The following is a 20,719-nucleotide window of genomic DNA, read 5'->3' on the forward strand; positions in this document are numbered from 1 at the left end:
CACTGAGTGAAATATTGGTCGGCACGATTTTCGAATTTTCGGGGTCAAATACGAAATAAAAATTATGCTCATTTCCCCCCCCCCCTCCCCCTCCCCATTGATTGTGATAATATTTAATTTTTAAAATTCCATTTATTCATTTATTAATATTTTACCAGGGTATTTCATTCAACAAAACTTGTTTGTGGGGCCCTGAAAATAGATCCTATATCAAAACTACAAACAGGTAACGACATTAGTATGAATTCAACCGAAATGATAATGAAAAAGGAATATTTTGATTAGAAAACTGATGTTCAGGACGGTACGATGCACTAATGCAGACAATGAGCGCATGCGCAGAAGCCCTAACAACGGCGACGCCGTGTACATAAACGAAAAGAATCAAACGCGTAATATGACGGGCGCGTCATGTGCGCGCGCGCCGTATAAATATAAACGTTTATTGTATACGTACGTACGTACGTACGAGCAGTACGCACAGACGAATTTGGATTTTGACGATTGTAAATATCAGCAACATTTTAGATTTTGGTAAGTATGAATGAATGAATTGTAATTGTTAAAATTTAAGTAAGTAATGGTTGAATCAGTTCATGTAAATGTTATATCACGAAAGAAGTGTTAAAAGCAAAAAGTTCATGAAATATGCCGGCCCCTCCCCCTGGCAAAAAAACAGGTAGAAAATCATAAATGTTCCTTTATTTTAAACAAAGAGGAAAATGCCCCCCCCCGGCACACAAAAAAAGAAAAAAAGTAAAACCTTTTGTAATAGTTTTTTTTTTGCTCAAGAGGGGGGGGGGGGGGGGGGGGGGAGGGGTTGATGTTGAGAAAAAAAATAAGGTCGGCGCGACTTTTTTAGTGTTCACTTCCCCTCCCACCCCCGCCCCAAATGAGCGAAGAATTGGTCGGCGCGATTTTCAAATTTTGGGGGGCAAAATTAAAAAAAAAAAATTATTTAGTAGGTAAGTAGGGCCCAGGCGCGGATCCACGGGGGAGGGTGGGGGGGGGGGGGGGGGTGAGACGGGCCCGGGTCCCCCCTGGCTATTATATATATATATATTTAGTTTAGTAAGTGATCACACAACCCGCTCCCCCCCCCCTCCCACTGAGTGAAATATTGGTCGGCACGATTTTCGAATTTTCGGGGTCAAATACGAAATAAAAATTATGCTCATTTCCCCCCCCCCCCCCCCCCCTCCCCCTCCCCATTGATTGTGATAATATTTAATTTTTAAAATTCCATTTATTCATTTATTAATATTTTACCAGGGTATTTCATTCAACAAAACTTGTTTGTGGGGCCCTGAAAATAGATCCTATATCAAAACTACAAACAGGTAACGACATTAGTATGAATTCAACCGAAATGATAATGAAAAAGGAATATTTTGATTAGAAAACTGATGTTCAGGACGGTACGATGCACTAATGCAGACAATGAGCGCATGCGCAGAAGCCCTAACAACGGCGACGCCGTGTACATAAACGAAAAGAATCAAACGCGTAATATGACGGGCGCGTCATGTGCGCGCGCGCCGTATAAATATAAACGTTTATTGTATACGTACGTACGAGCAGTACGCACAGACGAATTTGGATTTTGACGATTGTAAATATCAGCAACATTTTAGATTTTGGTAAGTAGATCTATGAATGAATGAATTGTAATTGTTAAAATTTAAGTAAGTAATGGTTGAATCAGTTCATGTAAATGTTATATCACGAAAGAAGTGTTAAAAGCAAAAAGTTCATGAAATATGCCGGCGTTGGTAGATGTCGCGATCGCTCGTCCTTCACGCTGCGCCTGCAATCAACGGGATATTATCAGCATTATCGATGCCCGTAGTGTTGGCTGAGCCGTGACCTAGGTGCTAGGGCTAGGCCCTCGCTAATTTTGCGAATGCCCCTTCGGGCCGGGCAGTCTATCGGGCAGGCGCAGCTCAGGCTAGGCGATCGAGTCAGGATTTGTGTTGTATTTGCGCATTATTATAAGCGCATTTAGTTACCTTTTGTGACGTGTTTATTGTTTCATCACTAATCAGGACAAACAACAATAGCAATGCTAATAAACAACATTAGTTGCCAGTTTCCACACACAATTCGAGCACAATCATTTTGTGGGACAAAATTGAAAATAGATCTAGATCTAGACTAGATCTAGACTCTAGACTGTTGTCTTGACTTTGAACTTTAAAGAAAGCAACACACTTTCAAATAGCTGAAAATTCTAAACTAAGCTACTGAGTGTAGGCTCAGCTCAGCAGGCTGATATTAATTTGGATATCAAAGTCACATACAGAGCTAGAGGCAGATCTAACTTGTTCAAATGAACTTGTTTTAGATCTAGATGATAGATCTAGATCTAGGCCTATATGGACAAATTGAAAATTCTAGAAGTTGAAGTCCAGCCAGCAGGTTTCCAGGAAATATGAAAATGAAAGGTCGTCGTAGTGAAGGGAAGGGTGGATCAAGATCAAACCAGGGTTCTAATGATGGGGCAGATGATTCTGATGAATTCCAAGTGGAAGATGATTACTCTGTTGCTCAAACTCCAATCTACATGGATGATGCATCTATTCTCAGAATGGTAAAAAAGACAATAGATCTAGATCTAGAGTATGAACTATCTAGTTTAGGTGTTGAAAATACACAAAGAGTTTCCTTACAAATATACAAAACAATCTCTATAAATTAAAACTAGATCTACACTTAAAAATGAACTTGTCAGCCAAGTGCAATGACAGCATATTACATGTAGGTTAAGTCATTTTTATTAAATAGACTAGATCTATGCATCTATCCTGGGACTGGGAGTGGCAATTTTGTTTGATTTTAACATTAATAATTCATTTCAAGAATGATCTATAACTCCTGTCGATGTGAGACTAGACCTTTCAAGTTGGAGTTGTATGTTTCTCTTTAAGACCTAGCAGCACTTCAAAAGTATTTTCTCCTCTTTTTTCTGTAGGGAGTGCTTAAATCAAGTGAAACATCCCTGATGAATAAGCGAAGCAGCAAGGTCCGCGTCTTTGTACGCACCAGGCCGACGGACAAGTTTGCTCAGGATATGATTGAGCTCAATCCAGATGGCAAGGTAGGTCTTCAATCAATCTAGACCATAAACTGCTTAATTATCAGCCAACTGAGCAGAGTCATTGTTTAGTCTTTGTTTGAAAAGAATTCAACTTTGCTTTCTTAAAGTTAGACATACATGTAGACCTTGGTAAATCTAAATAATATTGTTTTTCAAAAACTTCTACTGTGATGATGTTCCTCTTATTCTTTTGTTCTTTTATTAAAAATAAACAGACAAAGAAACATAAAAACACACACACACATGACACACCCTCAAAAAAAAAAAAATCACCATCAACTAATTTACTTTTCGATAGTAGAAATATATTTAGTCTACTTTGCTTAATGTTCTTTCATTGATTTCAATCACTTTTGAACCATAAATTCCAATATAATCAGTGACAGCTAGGACAATTTACTCAAGGAAACTTGAGAATTATTCTTAGTATTTTGTTCAAAAGATTTCTTCAGTTTTCAATGTTATCATAGATTTACGATTCTAATTATATATATTTAAAAAAAAAGTTTTTCACAAAAGCTTACAATTTGAATAACTGATCAAATTTTGGGTCTTAAAGCTGAATTGGCTGAGTAGAATTAATGATATCTTGGTTAAGGGATGACCTGTAACTTATATTTTCAAACCCTGGATACAACAAACATGTATCCAGAACAATGTTATGTGTGATCTTCATGGTATGATTACAAATATTGAATTAAATGAGTGCATGATAAAATATCACTCTAATCTTTTTTTGCAACAGACTGTCAATATCCATGCCAAGAAAGATGTAAAGAGAGGCGTGGTCAACAATCAGATGTTGGACTGGTCATTTAAGATGGATGGAATTCTTCATAATGCTAGTCAAGATAAGGTGTATGAAGAAGTAGCTTCCCCTCTTGTCACACAGCTACTTGATGGCTATAATGGTAAGCTTTTAAATCATTGAATAATGCTTGAGATAACTTGGGATAGCACCCAAGTGAATAGAGGTTGAATGAACATGAAATAATTTTCAGGTAATGAAACATGCTTATTTTCAAAGACAAATTTTTTTTTGTCTATACCCATATCATTTTGGAGAGATTGAGATTGAGTGTGATCTGATATTAAAGATTTGAATTCAGCTAACTTTGATGCATTTTTTTCTTCTTCTAGGGACATTATTGTGTTATGGTCAGACTGGTGCGGGTAAGACATACACAATGACTGGAGCAACCGAGAACTACAAACAGAGAGGAGTCATCCCCAGGGCTATAGCACAGGTATGTATTGAGTAGTGATACATACTATGTTGTAGGAAGGGAACACAATACAAAGGTTAAGCTCTCTCATTTGCCATTGGAATCAAAAGAATAGGAACAAGTAGCATTATGTACTGTGAATATCTTCCACGTATGTGTTTGTCAATTTATCTTTGTTGTATACATGTAAGAATATTGCGGGGATACTTTCTTGGCAGGACGGGACTCAAAATAAAATATTAAAAAAGAGACAAAAATATAATTTCTGTATTTGGGACAGAGAGATAATTCATTAATATATTTGTCACACTTTTTTCCGTTTTCTCATGCTTCAGGTTTACAAGGAAATAGAGGATAGACCAGAGCAAGCGATCACTGTTCGTATCAGCTATTTAGAGATCTACAACGAGACCATGTTTGACCTCTTATCGACCCTGCCTTACAGCATTCAGGGACTTCCCCAGATGACGATCACAGAGGATGAGTTTGGTATCAATATCAAAGGCTTGAGTGTTCATCTAGCTCATAATGAAGAGGAGGCTCTTAATCTGCTCTTTGAGGTATACATGTATATTTGAAAGTAAAATACATTCTTCTGAATAATTAATCCTAATAGATATTTCATCCAGTACTGCTGCATTCTGCAGAAATTTGCACAACTAAGTCAAGTTTGCATTTTCGAAGAAATATATTCACCTATTAGTCCAGGTTTTATGCATATTGATAAATTCTGTTTGTTCAGTCGATGTTTGAATGTTTTCTTTGCGGCTACGTCTATTCGGTTTTCCTGAAAAAAAGAGAGAGAGAGAAAAATAAGAAAAATCTTATTGGTAGCAGCATTTTGCTTGGAGATAGTAGTCAGTACCTTTAAGATGGTTTTTATATCCAGGCCCCTATTGGCATTAAAGTGTCATGATTGAAGCCTAAATGTTCATTTTCTAAGATGACTTTCCTTGTTTCTACAGAGCCTTTGCATACAGTACATGTAAACATAAATGTTTATCAACAAGTAACATGTACCAATCAATTTCAAAATTTATATATTTTGTGAAGCAATGAAATATATGTTACCCATCTGTTAAATCCATTTTATTTCTTAGGGTGAGACCAACCGTGCCATCGCCTCTCATGCTCTGAACAGCGTCTCTTCCAGATCTCACTGTATCTTCACCATCCATGTGGAATCAAGATCCAGAACTGAGTCCAATGCTAAATACATCCGAAGCAAGTTCAACCTGGTTGATCTCGCTGGCTCAGAGCGGCTTAGCAAGACAGGGGTAAGAGCTAGGAATCAATCTTTAAACTTCTGATGTACTTACTCCAAAGATACAGGAGCTAAAGATATGAAGCTCTTCTTTACTACATGTAGATGAGAGGTGCTTAGGGTCATTTGCTCAAGGGCTCAGTCTCAGTGTATTTACTTACATTAGAGTTCTTGCTCATTTACCAGATTATTTCATGAATTATTGATGACATTTTACTTCAGTTTGGTAATTTTGCAGAACGTTATATGACAAAGTTATCTTGAGAAATTATTATTGTCATGTGTGACTAAAGCTTATCAAAAGTATGTATAAATGGACAGTTGCAGTGATACATACATGTATACATATATTGCGAATTTAAACATTATTTGTAGAGTAGAGGTATAGGTGTACTAGATACAGTGCAACTTTGCCATTATCTTTGTGATTGTTTTTGTTTCAGTCTGAAGGTAAGACTCAGCAAGAGGCTGTCTACATCAACAAATCCTTGACATTCCTAGAGCAGACGACCATTGCATTGGCTGATCGGAGACGAGAGCATATACCGTACAGGCAGACCAAGCTGACACACTGTCTCAAAGATTCATTGGGTAGGTTATAATTAACATGTTCAGAAAGCTTTAACTGGCACTACTCAAAGTCTCCTTTTACTACGATGGATTCTTGCGACATGGTGCCATGTATTTGAAATCTAAATGCTTCAGATTGGAACAAAAAGATTAGAAGTGAAGAAATTAATTTAAAGTTTTGCTCATTTTCATTGAAAATACTTAATTTAAAGCCTATCTGCACTAGTTTGGCCAGGAGGGATTAGACCTCCCTGCATGGTCACTGACAGGTGGTTGTCTTATCAAATCAGCTCTTCATTATCATAGGAAAAAGGGGACCATGGGGGACTAACGGGTACTGCTTAGGCATTGTTTGCTATATAGAGGGCGTAAGTAGCTACAAGTAGTGCAGTCCCGCTTTGAGAACTCACACTCTCTACTGCAACAAACATAAAGAATCTATTTTGACATGAGTAAAATTCTGATTGTACTGAGACAAACAATTTCTTCAGGTCTGATGAAAAATGTAACATATGTTTCTCTTGACTGTACTTCTATGCCACAGGTGGGAATTGTAACACCATCATGATAGCCAACGTGTGGGGAGAAGCCAAGCAGATAGAGGAGACCATCTCAACCATGCGCTTCGCTACAAGAATGATGTGTGTCGCTGTGAATCCCGCTGTCAACGAGTTCTTTGATCCGGCATTGCTGGTCAAGAAACTAGAGAAAGAGATCAGGCATTTGAAGCATGAACTCACTATGCATGATACGCTGGTAAGTCTAACAATGCATTACTACAGGGAATGCAGGGTTCTTACTGCATGTCAGAGCAGGGAGAAATGTGTTGTAAATATGATACAAGATGTTATTGAAACTGGTATTTAACAGATCTTGGCAGTTTATATAGCCAGCGAGAAATGAATGCATCGATCAAAAACATTTGAAATGTAGTGTATGGTGTATACTTGTAAGTCTTTTTCTTCTTTTGAGTTTTATTAAAAATCTATTCTGAAATTCAAGATGAAAGCATTTTGGAGTATTTCAAACATGATGAATATTTTTAGATATGGTAAGAGGAAATTTTACTATTTTCTATTGCATCTTCTTTACTATTTTCTGCATTTGTTTAATAGCAAACTTCTGAAATTGATATATTTGTAGTATTGAGTTATTCTTCTGAATCATGCTAACTCTTCTACTAGCTACGCCTTTGTTAGGAAACTTTCCTCTTATTTCTCTTCTATTGTATTTTGATTCATCCTATTTTTACTTTCACATGCACCATTTGTATGAAGTTTTATAATTTTCTGAAGAGAAGAGGAATACCCTTAACCCTACGTTAACTGGGGGGGGGGGGGGGGTCAATTTGACCCCCCCCCCCTGTAGAAATTTCGCGAATACTCCGAAACTGCGGCAGATAATAAATTTTCCTTTCATGACTTTTTTCTTTTGAGTCTTACGCATCTTTTAAAACGATTTTTTCAATTTTTGTCTTCGCATGTCGGCCCGAAAATCGCTCATTTTTGTGATTTGTGTACAAAACATATGGAAATGTCATTTTTGTCTCGCCTGCGTAGCAAAAAAGCGAGACATAGGCGCCGCTTTTCCGGTGACGACGGCGGCGGCGGCGGCGGCGGCGGCGACGGCGGCGGCGGCGTCAACATCAAAAACTTAACCTAAGGTTAAGTTTTTGAATTTTCAATATAATTTTGAAAGTATAAGTTCTTAGTCAATGAAACCTGGACTATAGAGTTATCAAGTATCCCCAATCATGTGAGTAGAATTTCAGGTCACAAAGTCAAGGCCAAAGGTCATTTCAGGTCAACAGACTTGGACTATGTTGTGGCATCATCATCAAAAACTTAACCTAGGGCTAAGTTTTTGAATTTTTTATATAATTTTGAATGTTTAAGTTCTTAGTCAATGAAACTTGGACTATAGGGTTATCAAGTATCCCCAATTATGTTAGTAGCATTTCAGGTCACATAGTCAAGGTCAAAGGTCATTTCAGGTCAACAGACTTGGACTATGTTGTGGCATCATCATCAAAAACTTAACGAAAGGTTAATTTTTTGAATTTTTTATATAATTTTGAAAGTTTAAGTTCTTTGTCAATGAAACTTGGACTATAGGGTTATCAAGTATCCCTAATTAAGTGATCAGTATTTCAGGTCACTAAGTTAACGTCAAAGGTCATTTAGGTCAACACACTTAGAATTTGTTGTGGCATCAACATCAAGATTTTGAATTTTTAGCATATTTTCAAAATTGTTTGTTCAAATTCCATGTAACTTGTACACAAGGGTTATCAAGTATCACAAATCATATGACACAAATTCCAGGTCACAAGGTCAAAGGTCATTTTAGGTCAGTAGACTTGGATTATGTTTTCACAACTTAATATGAGAATTAATAAATCATTTTTTTATATTAATTTGTTCATATTTCATTCAAGTTATCGATCGTGGTACAATTAATATTAAATAATTCTTTTGATGATTCTTAGTCAATATTCACTTCAAAATGCTGATTATATTCAAAAGGATTTCATTTTGTGGGGCCTGCTAATGGGTCACCGTGCCTATAAATAATGTTCCAACCTCAATTTTTCATCATATCGAATTGCGTAATGCAGGCGAGACCGCCGAGAGCGTTTCCCTTGTTCCTAAAAAGAGATAAAACATTGGTTATTTAGTCTTGTTTAAAGTTTAGGTGTTTGTATTGGGGTCAAAATAGTTGAATTGTAGTTATAAATGAAATAAAACAACAAAAACAACAAAAACAATAAAATACATAAGTTAAAAAACAATGAAATATATAATAAACTATCAAAACAAGAAATAACATAAGGAATAATCTGGTTCTTCCAATTTTTTGTGTTGTATTATTATTCCAAATGGTCTAACAAATATATGTAGTGAAAAAGAATGCTTAAATAAGAATAATGTATGATTTATGGGCAAAAATGTGAATATTATGACCTTATTTGCATAAATTACCATAAATATGCAATTGAGTGAATTTTTCTAAAAATTGAAATTACCATAGTATTCTATACACTTCACTTGACATGTATGCAAATTTTCGCGGCGATCGGCAGTGAAACGGCCGAGATCTTGGGGGGGGGGGTCAAATTGACCCCCCCCCCCCCCCCCAGTAAAAACCTGGTCTGAAATAGCCCAGTTAAAATAGGGTTAAAGGGATTGGGCAACTTTGTCTCAGATTCTGAAAAAAAATTCTGGATTTAGCTCTTGCTGCGATGATAATTATAAACCTTTAGGTCAGTCAGGAACCCCATGACTTTTACAAGCCGATCATCTGTCTAACTATCAAGATATTTATGATTGGAAATCAAAATTTCATTTTTTTTTTTTTTTCCTAACTGTTTTCATAACACTACCATCTATTGGGGGAAATGAGTATGGTAAAACCAGTCACTCAAAGATTTTTTACTTTTTTGAAGTTCAATTTTTTTCAGGGCTTCATTATTACACCATATCACAGACACTGATTGCACGTAGGACCATGCATCTCAGATTTAACATTGTTAAACGATGCCTTTAACACATGATTTATTACAGGCCAACCGAAGCCAGGTGAGTTACGAGCCACTGTCAGACACTCAACTCTTAGAGGTCAATAACCAGGTACGACGTTACCTCGATGGCTCACTGGACGAGATCGATATCGTCAACATACGACAGATCCAGAGCATCTTTGGCACATTTAAAAGCATGGTTAGTCAGATGGACAGTGAGGTTGAAAGTCGTCTAAGGCAGAAGTATACCATCATCGATCGCATGGATCCTAATGCTGTAGCTGCTGCACAGAAGGTAAGCAGCCGTTGTAATGATTGTAGGAATAGCAACTTCAATGGCCTTCTAACGCTGAATAATATGTCTAATATCTGTCAAAGCCTTCAGGCCCATGCTTTGGTACTATTTGTTTCTCTAATAAAAATCGCAGTTCCTGTCTTAGTTTGACATGGTTGTGCTCAGAATTATAGTTTTAATTTCACGATGTGGTATTGTACATACATTTTTAGATATAAATGCTTAAAAGGATATATTACATGTATTTTGTATTTAAAAATAGAAAAGGTAGAGTAAAATCTCCAACATGCCGCCTCCATACCCCAAATTGAGCTAATGCCCTTCTGATTTAATTTTGTATTTGAACATGCAGGCTGGAGTAGTGTTTGATGAGGATGGTGGTGCTACGTATGTAGGAGAGGTTGATGGACAAGGCTTTGGTATAGGAGTTGCTCCAGCCTCATCTAAACCAGCACATTCATCTGTTGTGTCGGCGAGAAAGGGAAGAGGAAGGAAAGCTAAGGAAAGGGGAAGGTGAGAGTCTTTGTAATTACATTAATTTAGTGTTAATGCCTTAATATATGCTTTGATATTTATGTGTCTTGTTGATAAATTTCGTTGATGAGAAAATATAACCTTTTAGTCAATTCAAATGTGGCACCAGTACTTTTACCCACAATGTTATTGTCTGCAAAAGTGACTTATTACTAGAGTTTCCACAAAAAACATTCTTGTGAAACTTTGTATTTCTAATTTTTGACTTGAATACATTTTCCTAAAAGGATGGATATGCCCAATGTTGATGATTCTAGGTAAAATTATAGATGGCAGCTTAGATTTACAACATATGGTCAGCAATGATTAGAAGCAAGACTTGAAAAACTCAATTTTTTGTTTATCATGGATTTATTTATATATGCAGCCCTCAACCTAAAGGTGTATCAAGCCCTTCACCCACCATGGAACGTGCCTCACCTGTCAGGAATGGTAACGTTGGACCAGACACTAAAGAGTCTGCAGTCCGCACTGAGACGGCCTCGGTGGCAGGGTCACAGGGCCCAGCAGCAGAGGGCGGTGCACAGGGAAGAGCCACTCCGCCACTCAGGACGGTTGCGTTTGAGGAATTCAAACATGAGAAAGGCAAGGAGATCAACAAGATACTCGTGGAAAACAAAGGTGAGAAATTGCAGCTGTCAGAAGTTTAATTGAAATACTTATCGTTACGTTAATAGTCATATTGTTGGGATCCAGGTATTCTGTTTAACATTTCTTTAAAAATTATATAATGCAATTGAATTGTGAATGAATTACTTACAATATGCTAGAGAAATCCATGCAGAAAATACTGTAGAATAAGCCTGCAATGGACAGTTGAAGCCTAAAAATGTCTGTGTTGGGGATGAATAGTTTTCCACTTCAATTATCTAAATGTACCCCTGATGAAACAGCAATGACAAAACAATTTTCATTAACTCCAGAATATTTTGTGTCTTTCATTCAGACATCCTGAAGGCCAAGAGGAAAGATTGCAGAGACTTAGCCAAGTCAATCAACATGACCAAGCAAGAGATTGATGTAACACGGAATACTATTGAGAAACTAAGGCAAGAGAAGGCTGAACAAGGTGAGTTCATGCGGCTGGTATTTTCATGATGGATGGCTTTTCTCTATACAAGGTTTTATTTGATACGTTGAGTATGTGTTGTCAACTTGTGAATTTTAATGCATATTTAATGTCATAAATATGTTTTGATATGCCACGGAACGTATACTACAACATAAAAGGATTCAGACTGTACAAGGATTTGTAATCTAAATGACAAATTTATTGTATTTTGAATCATAAGATAATGTACCCGAACATATCAAAGTTCTCTACTCTCTAGTGAGTATTGGATATGAAAATTATAAACATATGTTTACCATTTGTTACCCACATTGTTGGAAATCTATCTGCACCTGATTCATACAAAATACTTGTCAAAGACAGGATACAATATAATATATGGTGACAACAGTTATGATCACAGAAGAACCATACATTTTATATACAATCAATGAGAGTTTTTATTACCAGGCATGGTGGCTCAGTGGTTAGATCGCCCACCTCATGAATGGGAGGTCGTGGGTTCGAACCCCGGCCGAGTCATATCAAAGACTTATAACAATGGGACCTTCTGCCCTCTAACTAGGTGCTCAGCATATTAGATTGGAGAAGGTAATAATAACAATTATTTTACTGTATTTCAACAATGACATTAAAAATTGTATAAATATTCCAGTTTTAAAAAGAAAGGACGGTGTCACAGCACTAAATTTTTTGAGACAGGAAAGTTTTTTCCCTCTCCTGAAAATTCATAATTTTTGAGATACAAGGTTTTGTCACCCTACCGACGATATTATGTTATACAGGGCCCGCTGGAAGAGCAGTTTTATAACTGAAGTGGCTACCCTTAGTAAATAACACATTAGTTATTATTATTATTATTATTATTATTCTTTTGTTTGTCAGGAGACTTTGTGAATGAGGAAGGTGAGATGGTGATTAGCGAGGAGGAGTTTCAGATGATCAGGAAACTAAAGGAACTCAAAGCATCCTACCGTGGTGATTACGATGCCCTACGGCAGATCAAATCAGAGATCCAGTACTGTCAGAAGCTTGTAGACCAGTGCAGACAGAGACTTGTTAATGGTAAGGACGTTGAACATAGTTTATGGCTTGCTGTCCAATGTTCTGCATGTATTAAATGTTGCTTCTTAGTTTTCATTCTACGTATATCCTTCTATCTTTTCTCTGCATGTAAGTACCGTGATTAAGTACTTTGATTGGGACAAACTCTTTGATTTCCATATATTTCTTTGCTTATTATGCATTTTCTACCAGAATTATATGTCTTATAGCCTTTAAAAGTTGAAGGTTTGTTTGAATTAGTAAATTTCTGTTATTACCAGAACTTAAGACTATGTGCTTTTGATCTTCCTCAGAATTTGACAACTGGTACAGTGAATGTTTCTTGACGACTGAAGAAGGCCAGAGTAGTGCAGTGGCAGGGGTTGGAGCAAGACCAGGAACTCAGTATGACATGGTGAGTATATGTAGTTCCTGAAGTACTATTTGTATATCTCATGCTACTGTGTCACATAGAAGTGGAACTACACTATCTATATGGAGAGTGCAACAAGATGAGAATTTCAAAACTATTGAAATTTGAAAAGCACTTTAAAACCATGCTGTAGGATAATTCTTAACCAGCTAATTTTGAGCTGAGCAAATAAGTTTTGTTTTCTTTTTTTCTTCAGCCTGAAGATGAAGGAGAGAAATTTGAAAGACTTCAATCAGAGCTTCTCATGGAGAATCCTGACTCGGCCTCCTTCTACAATGCTAAGATGAGAACCGATAGACGGGTAAGTAAACGCTCTTTCATTAATTTATAATTGAGAGGTTACAACTATGAATGTGGTAATTAGAAAGGATAAATATTTCTTCTGAAGTGCTAGGAAAAGGGCATATAAAGTGTTAAATGAAATTTCAAAAACATTCATAATTGGCATTTAGAATATGATATAGTAGAAATAGGTGATGATAATATTAGGATCATAGGAGGAGTAAGCAAGCTCTTATTAATATTCATACCGGTAATTGGATGCACTGAATATTCATCAAGTTTTCATGTTCTTTATTGTTACAGCAAATCTTGGAGAGTGCTGTGAATCAACCACAACCCCACGCATCATCGAACCGTCCAAGAGATGTAACCTCTCCAACGATCACCATCCGCAACAAGCCACCATCAATGATGATCCTTCAGAACTAGCCGCATCAACCTATCTGCCATGAACGTTATCAGTTCAACATATGCATGGGACTTGCAGTAGCTACGTGTCCATTCAGAGTTATCGATGCCTCATAGGTCGCATAAGCATTTTCTGATTGCTTTTATTTTCAATATCTATAAATGGTGACAATATAATAATTATGGAATTATTCTAATATTTGGAAGGTTCAAAGATGATGTTGATTATTCAAGGCGCATTGAAGACTAATAAACCACATTGCAACCAGTTCAAAACTTGATTTGATCGTAAACACTTCTAATCTTGCACATGAGACTAATTTGGAAGCTTAATAGGGTAAAATAAAGTCAAATTTCATTTATCTTTCATCTTTATATATGAAATTCATCTGTGATGGGCAATTGAGTTTTCTTTGTGGTTTATGAGAATGATGTTGCAATAGTTGAGGTTGTGAAATTTCCATTTCTTAGAAAGTCTCTCTGTTACGGTACATGTAGCAGATTTCTCACTGTATAGAAAAATGTGTGTGTGCAAAAATCTAGCTTTGCTCAGGATAGCTATCATGTGAACCCGGACGAGGCTACCCTGTTATTGACATGGAAATAATCAAACCCTATGAGGACCTGCTCAGATGTGTAGACTAAATCCAAAATATTTCAATTCAATTCATTCCAAAAGTTATTGGTCATGCACAACAAAAATCATTCTCTGAATGTTTTTATTAAAAGAACAAAATGTCAAATGTAAGAGATGTAGAGGTAGGATTATTTCCGAGATCTGCATCTGAGTTCCCATAAAAATTTGTTGCAACATTGGAGATACGTTCTTTCTGGAGTTGTATATAAATGTATATAATATACAAGTATATGTAAATAATTTAATGTATATTTGCTTGAAAAAATCAGAGCTTAAATATCTTGTCAATGTAAGTTTTCTTCATCTAAATTATTATGTTATCATTGGTTACTTTGTGCAGCCTTGCAGCAGAGAAAGCTGAGATGTATGGACATCTGTTCACATTGACTTTGAAGTTTTAGGATTTTTTCGTTTAGAAATAAGTGATCCATTATACATTCTTTTTACATGTTTATGAATTAAAGGATAATGATGTGAGATACTATATGGTAGGATTCATTTATCACTTGCATGCATGTAGCATATGTGTATCTTTAGTATTGTAATCATTGGAGCCATGCCAAGACTGGATATTTCAAAAATCCATATTGACCATCCTCGTTCCCTTGGTGTAGATTATTTCAGACAACTACAAAAATTAGTCAGTAAAATTGGTTAGTGAAATTGGTTAGTAAAATTAGTTAGTAAAATCAAGTCTATTGGCTGCACCAGTGGGGATTCAGTAGGCAGCATAAAAATCTCAATCTTAAAAAAAAATCATGACATGTTTAAATTTTGTAAGATGTTCAAGACATTTCTCATACATTTACATCTGATAAAAGTTATCTTTGATCCGAGATTCAACCTTGTACTAAGGGCAAGCCAACCCTGATATTAATAGTTTGCATTCATTCAAAGCAGAATATTAGAGCTGGAAGCAGTTTATCGATGAATATTGTAGAAACATTAAACAATTGTGGTAAAAGGGTCACTGTGAAAGTCGATCAATATGAATATTCAAATCTAATTTTGTTGAAATTGGTAATGTGATTGCTCGCAGAATGTCAAAGATTTGTTCTCTCTTTACAAAAATATATAGATAAGGGAAGAGTGATCTCTGGTAGTTTACAAAGATAGTTCCAGTACAGTCAGATCTGTCTTAGCAGTCACCTGTATATAGAGACCACCTGTATATAGCAGTCACATGTATTGTCTCTCTACGGAATGAAATATATGTTGAAGAACCTGTGTATAAAGGCCACCTGTCGATAGTAGCCACATTTTGTGTGTCCCTTGGCTAGCATAAATAGACAGGTTTGACTTTATAAGAACTTAGAAATTGGCAGTTTTGAGAAAATTTAGCAGACTAAACAAATGGGAGTATTTTGGTTTAGAAATTTATATTAGATCTTCACTGTTAAAAAATCTTACTTTTTCACTGATTGCATTGTTCTCAAATTTTGCATACATATACATTTGCTTCTCTCATTTCTGCTTCAAATTAAAGTAATCTGTTTTTAAATATTGAAATCCCTTTGAACTGCAAATGAACAAGCCATGAAGTTTCAATGTTAAGTTCTTTCCATGAATAGTGTGTTTACGGATCGCCGTATATGATGAAGAGAAGTCTTCATTTGTATTACTGTAAGCCCATTTCAGTGTGTGCATTGTTCCGTCCAGCATGCATTGTTTTTGTTTCTTGGTATACAGTGTCTCTTTTCAGCTCATGCACACATGTCTGGAAAAAGAATGTAAAAGATATTGAGAGGAAATTCAGAATATTTGCCTTTAATTTTGTTTTATATATTTTCATTTATACTACTCTCGTCAATCATGCGAGAATTTGCTTTTTATAGTTGTATCATATACATGTTATAATAAATGTGAAAATTGTCCATATTCAAACGACTTTAGGCTACCATTGTTTGTTCATTCATCTTGGTTGGTTAAAACTTGAATTGTTTTGAAATAGTAGTTTCTAGGCATTCTTTGCTCTCCAACATCACTGAATTACAGTTTAAGGCCATAGAATATTTTTCTGTCTGTACCTGCTACCTCTTTATCTCTTTATTCTTGTGACTTGCTGTTGCTCTTAATTTCTCCATTCATTCCTTTCCCATTCTTATTTAATATGACATTAACATGAATTGGGCCTTTAAAAAAAAAGATGTTGTATTGCCCTTTAGCCTAGGTGCCAAAACATAGGTCAGTTGGTCAGAAATCTGTTTTTAAATATTTTTGTTTTACTCTGTCCTAGTCTCTCCTGCTGTTTTCGACCTCTCTCTTTCTCTGCACCAGTCTATATATCCCCTTTTCCCTCATCATTTTCTATAAAATCTCCCTCCCCCTCTTTCTCCTCACATATCCATTGTAACTTCTCTCTTTTCTCATTCCTATAGATCAATTCCCTGTCTCTATCCCTCTCCCCTCCTCTCCTTCTCCCCTCTATTTTCCACCATCTCTTTCTCCTCCTCCTCTTCTTCCTCTTTCTGTCCCCACCTCCCTTCCCATTCCCCTTCTCTCACTCTCTCCCTTCCTGATCAATTTTTATTTGGAAAAAAAAACCCAGTTTAGACTTGAAGTTCATTAGCCTTTACAAAATGTACAACTTTATTTTTACTATAAGCATTCATTATCATCTTTCATCTAATAACATCTGCTTTATCACTTGGCTTGTTGACATCCTCTGTATCTATTGGAGTTCCTTCACCTGCGCAGGGTAGGGTCACTGTGACTTCTGATGCATGCTCCATGATCCAGGAATGCATCTTATCTTGTCCAAGCTCGCTGTAAAGCTCATTCTGTCTTCTCTCTGCCTTGTTCACCTCCGCATCCATTCTACAAAGACGGAGAACAAGATATAGGATTTAGAAATAATAACTAGTCATTCTGAATCACTATTTATATTCTTGTGCAATGTGCAGTATGTGCAGATTTACAACAACAAAACAACTAACTTGCTTAAAACCACAATAATTGAAATCACTATTTATGGAGCAATGTTTTGTAATATACTGTCTGTAAACAGATCCAACCTTGCTTATACTGGCTAGTAGGCATATATATCTTTGCCAATTGCTATAAAAAATGTTGAAAGTTAAGACTCTGAGACCCCATGAACTAATTCCCTGTGGACAACTACACCCTTAAACAATTTCTGCCCTCCCCCTTTAACTCCCCCATTCATTTAGACCTGTTAAAAAGAAAAATGAGATTTGAATGAGCCTCTGTCTGGTCATCGGCCTTTTGCTGTTCTCTTATAGCCACTCAACATGTATTTTTAATTTGCTTAACTCCTTTAAAAAAATATTAAAAAATAGATTCTATAATCTGATGCAGTTTGGAATATTTCAAACTTGTAAAAAAGTTGTATTAAACTATAGACATACCTTTTACTCTCACTAAGGGCTCTTTGCAGGAACGCATCAACCCTTTGATCCTCATGGGCTTCACCAACTCGCTGTCTCGCCTCCTACCAAGAGATCATAATATTTGTCAATGTCATCTCCAGAATCTAGATCTATTTTATTTATTCAAAACTCAAACTCAAAACTCATTTTACAATGTCTACGACTATATCAGGCAAAAAGCCTGGCCATATTTGTGGACAGAATTCTGTAGTTCTATTTTGCAATCTAATTAAAGGAAACCACTTTTTTAAAGATTTGGAAATTCTACAGATTATGCCTAAATTGGAAAAAAAAGCCTGGAAAGATATAGTTACCCACGGCCACCCTGGGCAGAATCTGTAGAATTACCAAGGATTTTTGTAAAATTCTACTATATGGGAGGATCAACTGCCCGCCCCGGCCACGGCCCCGCTCGAATACAATCAACTTTATTCAGCAATCTTCCAGGCTTGATATCCGCAAGGCCGGATGGTTTGGTCCACCGGGCAAACGGCGTGGTACCTATACCGGTACCACTATACACTACACTCGCATCACGAAGCAGTTAGATGTACATTAACCCATTGGCCTACTGGAACGGGGTGGTGCCTGTATTAAGCCTATGGGAATGAGAGAATTCAGTAGTCAACAGGTTAATGCTGGGCAACGGAGCTCCAGAGCCTGCATAGGAAAATAATTCAAACAGCTGGTTGGGTCACATTTTTTCGAAATGTAAAGAAGTAGGTCAAGGTCTAATAGTAGTAGCCTATAGTAGATCTAATTACACTTTTGACTTACATTACAATGTTTTTCAACTCCGGCCTCTGCTCTGGGCATCTGTTCAATTATCACTTAAAATTTTGATTTAAAGAAGTCATTGATTGGAAAAAGGGTGATTTTTCCTAACCCAATTCATCCCATGTTGATGTTGTATATGGTCGATTCAACATGATGGCGAAGAGAAAGTATGCATGCTCGGTATGAAGGGGTGACCAAAGTTCGCGGACATTTTAGAACATGTTACAAAATGTGATGTTCGATCTATGATTTCTCATATTCTACACAAATTTATTCATTTCAATCATTACCATATGGATGGCAAAGTTTTTTACTACAGATTGGTTCAACTAGAAAATTTATCGTCGAAGGATTTCGAAGATATCGCGATCTAAAAATTTGATGTCCGATCGTGCGTCCGCGCTGCATCTAAAAAAGTCATAAAAGTAACGAGACCTAACTTCACGCACGGGGGTTTACAGTTGATTTATCAAAAAATGCGATCCATCAAAAATAAGGTAATAACATGATTTGCAAGGCAAGATAACATACAATCAGTTGGTGCCACTTTTTACTTACAATTTTGAGGATTTCTGCTCTCAAAATGAAGATTTCCAGACCCTTATCGGTAAGTTGATAATTTTTCGGAACGGACGCAAATAACTGCAAAATTTGCCGATCTTTTGTCAATATTTTCACAATTTCGCACCCAATTCCAAAGAAAATTTTGTTTCTGGGTAATTATGTGATCCTTTTTCCATTAGTGATATCAGATTTTCGAAATCTAGACCTAGAGGTCTAGATCTAGTCTATACCAATTTTTTGAGAAAGCGAACTTTGGTCACACCACCATATATCATATGGATGCACAGAGCTAGACTAGAGGAGTCGAAGGCAAGACTTCCTTTTGCGACAGCCACTAAAAAAAAAAAAAATATTGTAAGTCAAAATTGTGATTACTGCTTCTTTACATTTCGAAAAAATGCGACCCAACCCGCTGTTCCTATGCAGGCTCTGAAGCTCCGACGCCTTCGGAGCGGCGCGGCGGCGGAGCTCGCTGGGCTGGGCTGAGCTGACCTGAGCTGAGCGGCCCGAGTCTGGCTGGGTTCGACTTAGGAAGAGATAATTATCACTCCACAGTCTCCACTCCTGAAGGCATCAACACACCATTTTTAGTTTCATTTTAATCCTTACCCGTTGCTCTTCATAATTTCGCGTTACAAAATCTGCTAGAGGAGACTGGCCATTTTCTTGTGGTAAATCTCGGTTTTCCATGGCGTCTTGGGTTGTTATTGGTGACTGCTCTCTGTAATTTTCCCTTTGTGTTTGGTGGACGCCATCTACGACAGGATTTTCAAGGCTTACTTGAAATTCGACGGTCTCGACTCTCACTATCAAAAGCTTTGTGGGGGGGGGGGGGGGGGTGTGTATATATATATATATATATATATATATACAGTGGCTGATTCAGGGGGCACAGGGGAAAGTGCCCCCGCCCCCACCCCGGTAAAAATAAGGGGGAAACTAGAAAAGGAGAGAGGAAAAGGGGAAAAAGAAAGAAAATTAAGGGAAGAGAGAAAGAAGAATTAATAAAGGAGGAAGGAGAGAAAAGGGGAGAGGCGGAAAAGGAAGAAAGTGGGAAAGACGGAGGAGAGAAAAGGGGGAAAAGGAAAACAAATGAGAAGGGAAAAGAAAGAAAGGGAGATAACGGTGTGTTTTTTTTACCGGGAAAGGGGCGGGGGACACACAATTTTGCAGTGTGCATAATATGGGGTCCCTCTTGCCAGGCTTGTAGCCCGTCCCCCCCCCCCAAAAAAAAAGCACAAGAAGAACAAAAAAGAGATGGAAAAAAAGGGGGTAAGAGAGAATTTTTGTGAGCGGGAGGGGGGGGGGCAACTGAATTCAGACTAGGATTAACAGTCGAGAACGGTTCAACGAATCGTCTTCTTTCTCTAATAATTTAATTTAATAATTTCTGGATCCACCACTGATATATATTTGTTAAAGCCCTTTGATTTATTTAATTTTTGGATTGATGAAATAATGCTCCTCATATGGGACGTATCCAAAGTAAGCCTAGACCGAAATCTAATGCACGATTGTCGGTCTCGTGAACGATTAGAATATTATGTCGAATCTCTCGGTCTCATGGTTCATGATGGTGCATGCTTCTTCTTCTTTCAGATACTGCG

General features: G+C 36.9%; 2 protein-coding genes across 4 annotated transcripts; one reads left to right on the forward strand and one right to left on the reverse strand.

Moving 5' to 3' along the window:
* Positions 1–458: 458 nt before the first annotated feature.
* LOC115918339 (kinesin-like protein KIF9) lies at positions 459–15,728 on the forward strand. 3 transcript variants are annotated; one of them, XM_030974165.1, is made up of 16 exons: positions 459–534; positions 2,972–3,097; positions 3,843–4,008; positions 4,238–4,344; positions 4,659–4,883; positions 5,424–5,600; positions 6,031–6,178; positions 6,702–6,913; positions 9,721–9,972; positions 10,325–10,485; positions 10,874–11,127; positions 11,453–11,575; positions 12,464–12,643; positions 12,937–13,037; positions 13,252–13,356; positions 13,641–15,728. In XM_030974165.1, the coding sequence occupies exons 2-16, from the start codon at positions 3,002–3,004 to the stop codon at positions 13,764–13,766; spliced, it is 2,433 nt and encodes an 810-aa protein (XP_030830025.1). In that variant the 5' UTR covers positions 459–534; positions 2,972–3,001; the 3' UTR covers positions 13,767–15,728. The 3 variants fall into 3 exon arrangements, with proteins under 3 accessions (XP_030830025.1, XP_030830024.1, XP_030830023.1); XM_030974164.1 differs by lacking the exon at positions 459–534 and adding an exon at positions 1,522–1,640; XM_030974163.1 differs by lacking the exon at positions 459–534 and adding an exon at positions 2,420–2,590.
* Positions 15,729–16,943: 1,215 nt separating this feature from the next.
* LOC105445164 lies at positions 16,944–19,857 on the reverse strand. Its single transcript, XM_011680595.2, has 3 exons — positions 19,722–19,857; positions 17,751–17,833; positions 16,944–17,199 (listed from the first exon to the last, which is right to left on the reverse strand). The coding sequence occupies exons 1-3, from the start codon at positions 19,800–19,802 to the stop codon at positions 17,004–17,006; spliced, it is 360 nt and encodes a 119-aa protein (XP_011678897.1). The 5' UTR covers positions 19,803–19,857; the 3' UTR covers positions 16,944–17,003.
* Positions 19,858–20,719: the final 862 nt, after the last annotated feature.

The sequence above is a fragment of the Strongylocentrotus purpuratus genome, unplaced genomic scaffold (genome assembly GCF_000002235.5).
Source record: "Strongylocentrotus purpuratus isolate Spur 01 unplaced genomic scaffold, Spur_5.0 spur5_scaffold_7, whole genome shotgun sequence".
Taxonomy (NCBI): Eukaryota; Metazoa; Echinodermata; class Echinoidea; order Camarodonta; family Strongylocentrotidae; genus Strongylocentrotus; species Strongylocentrotus purpuratus.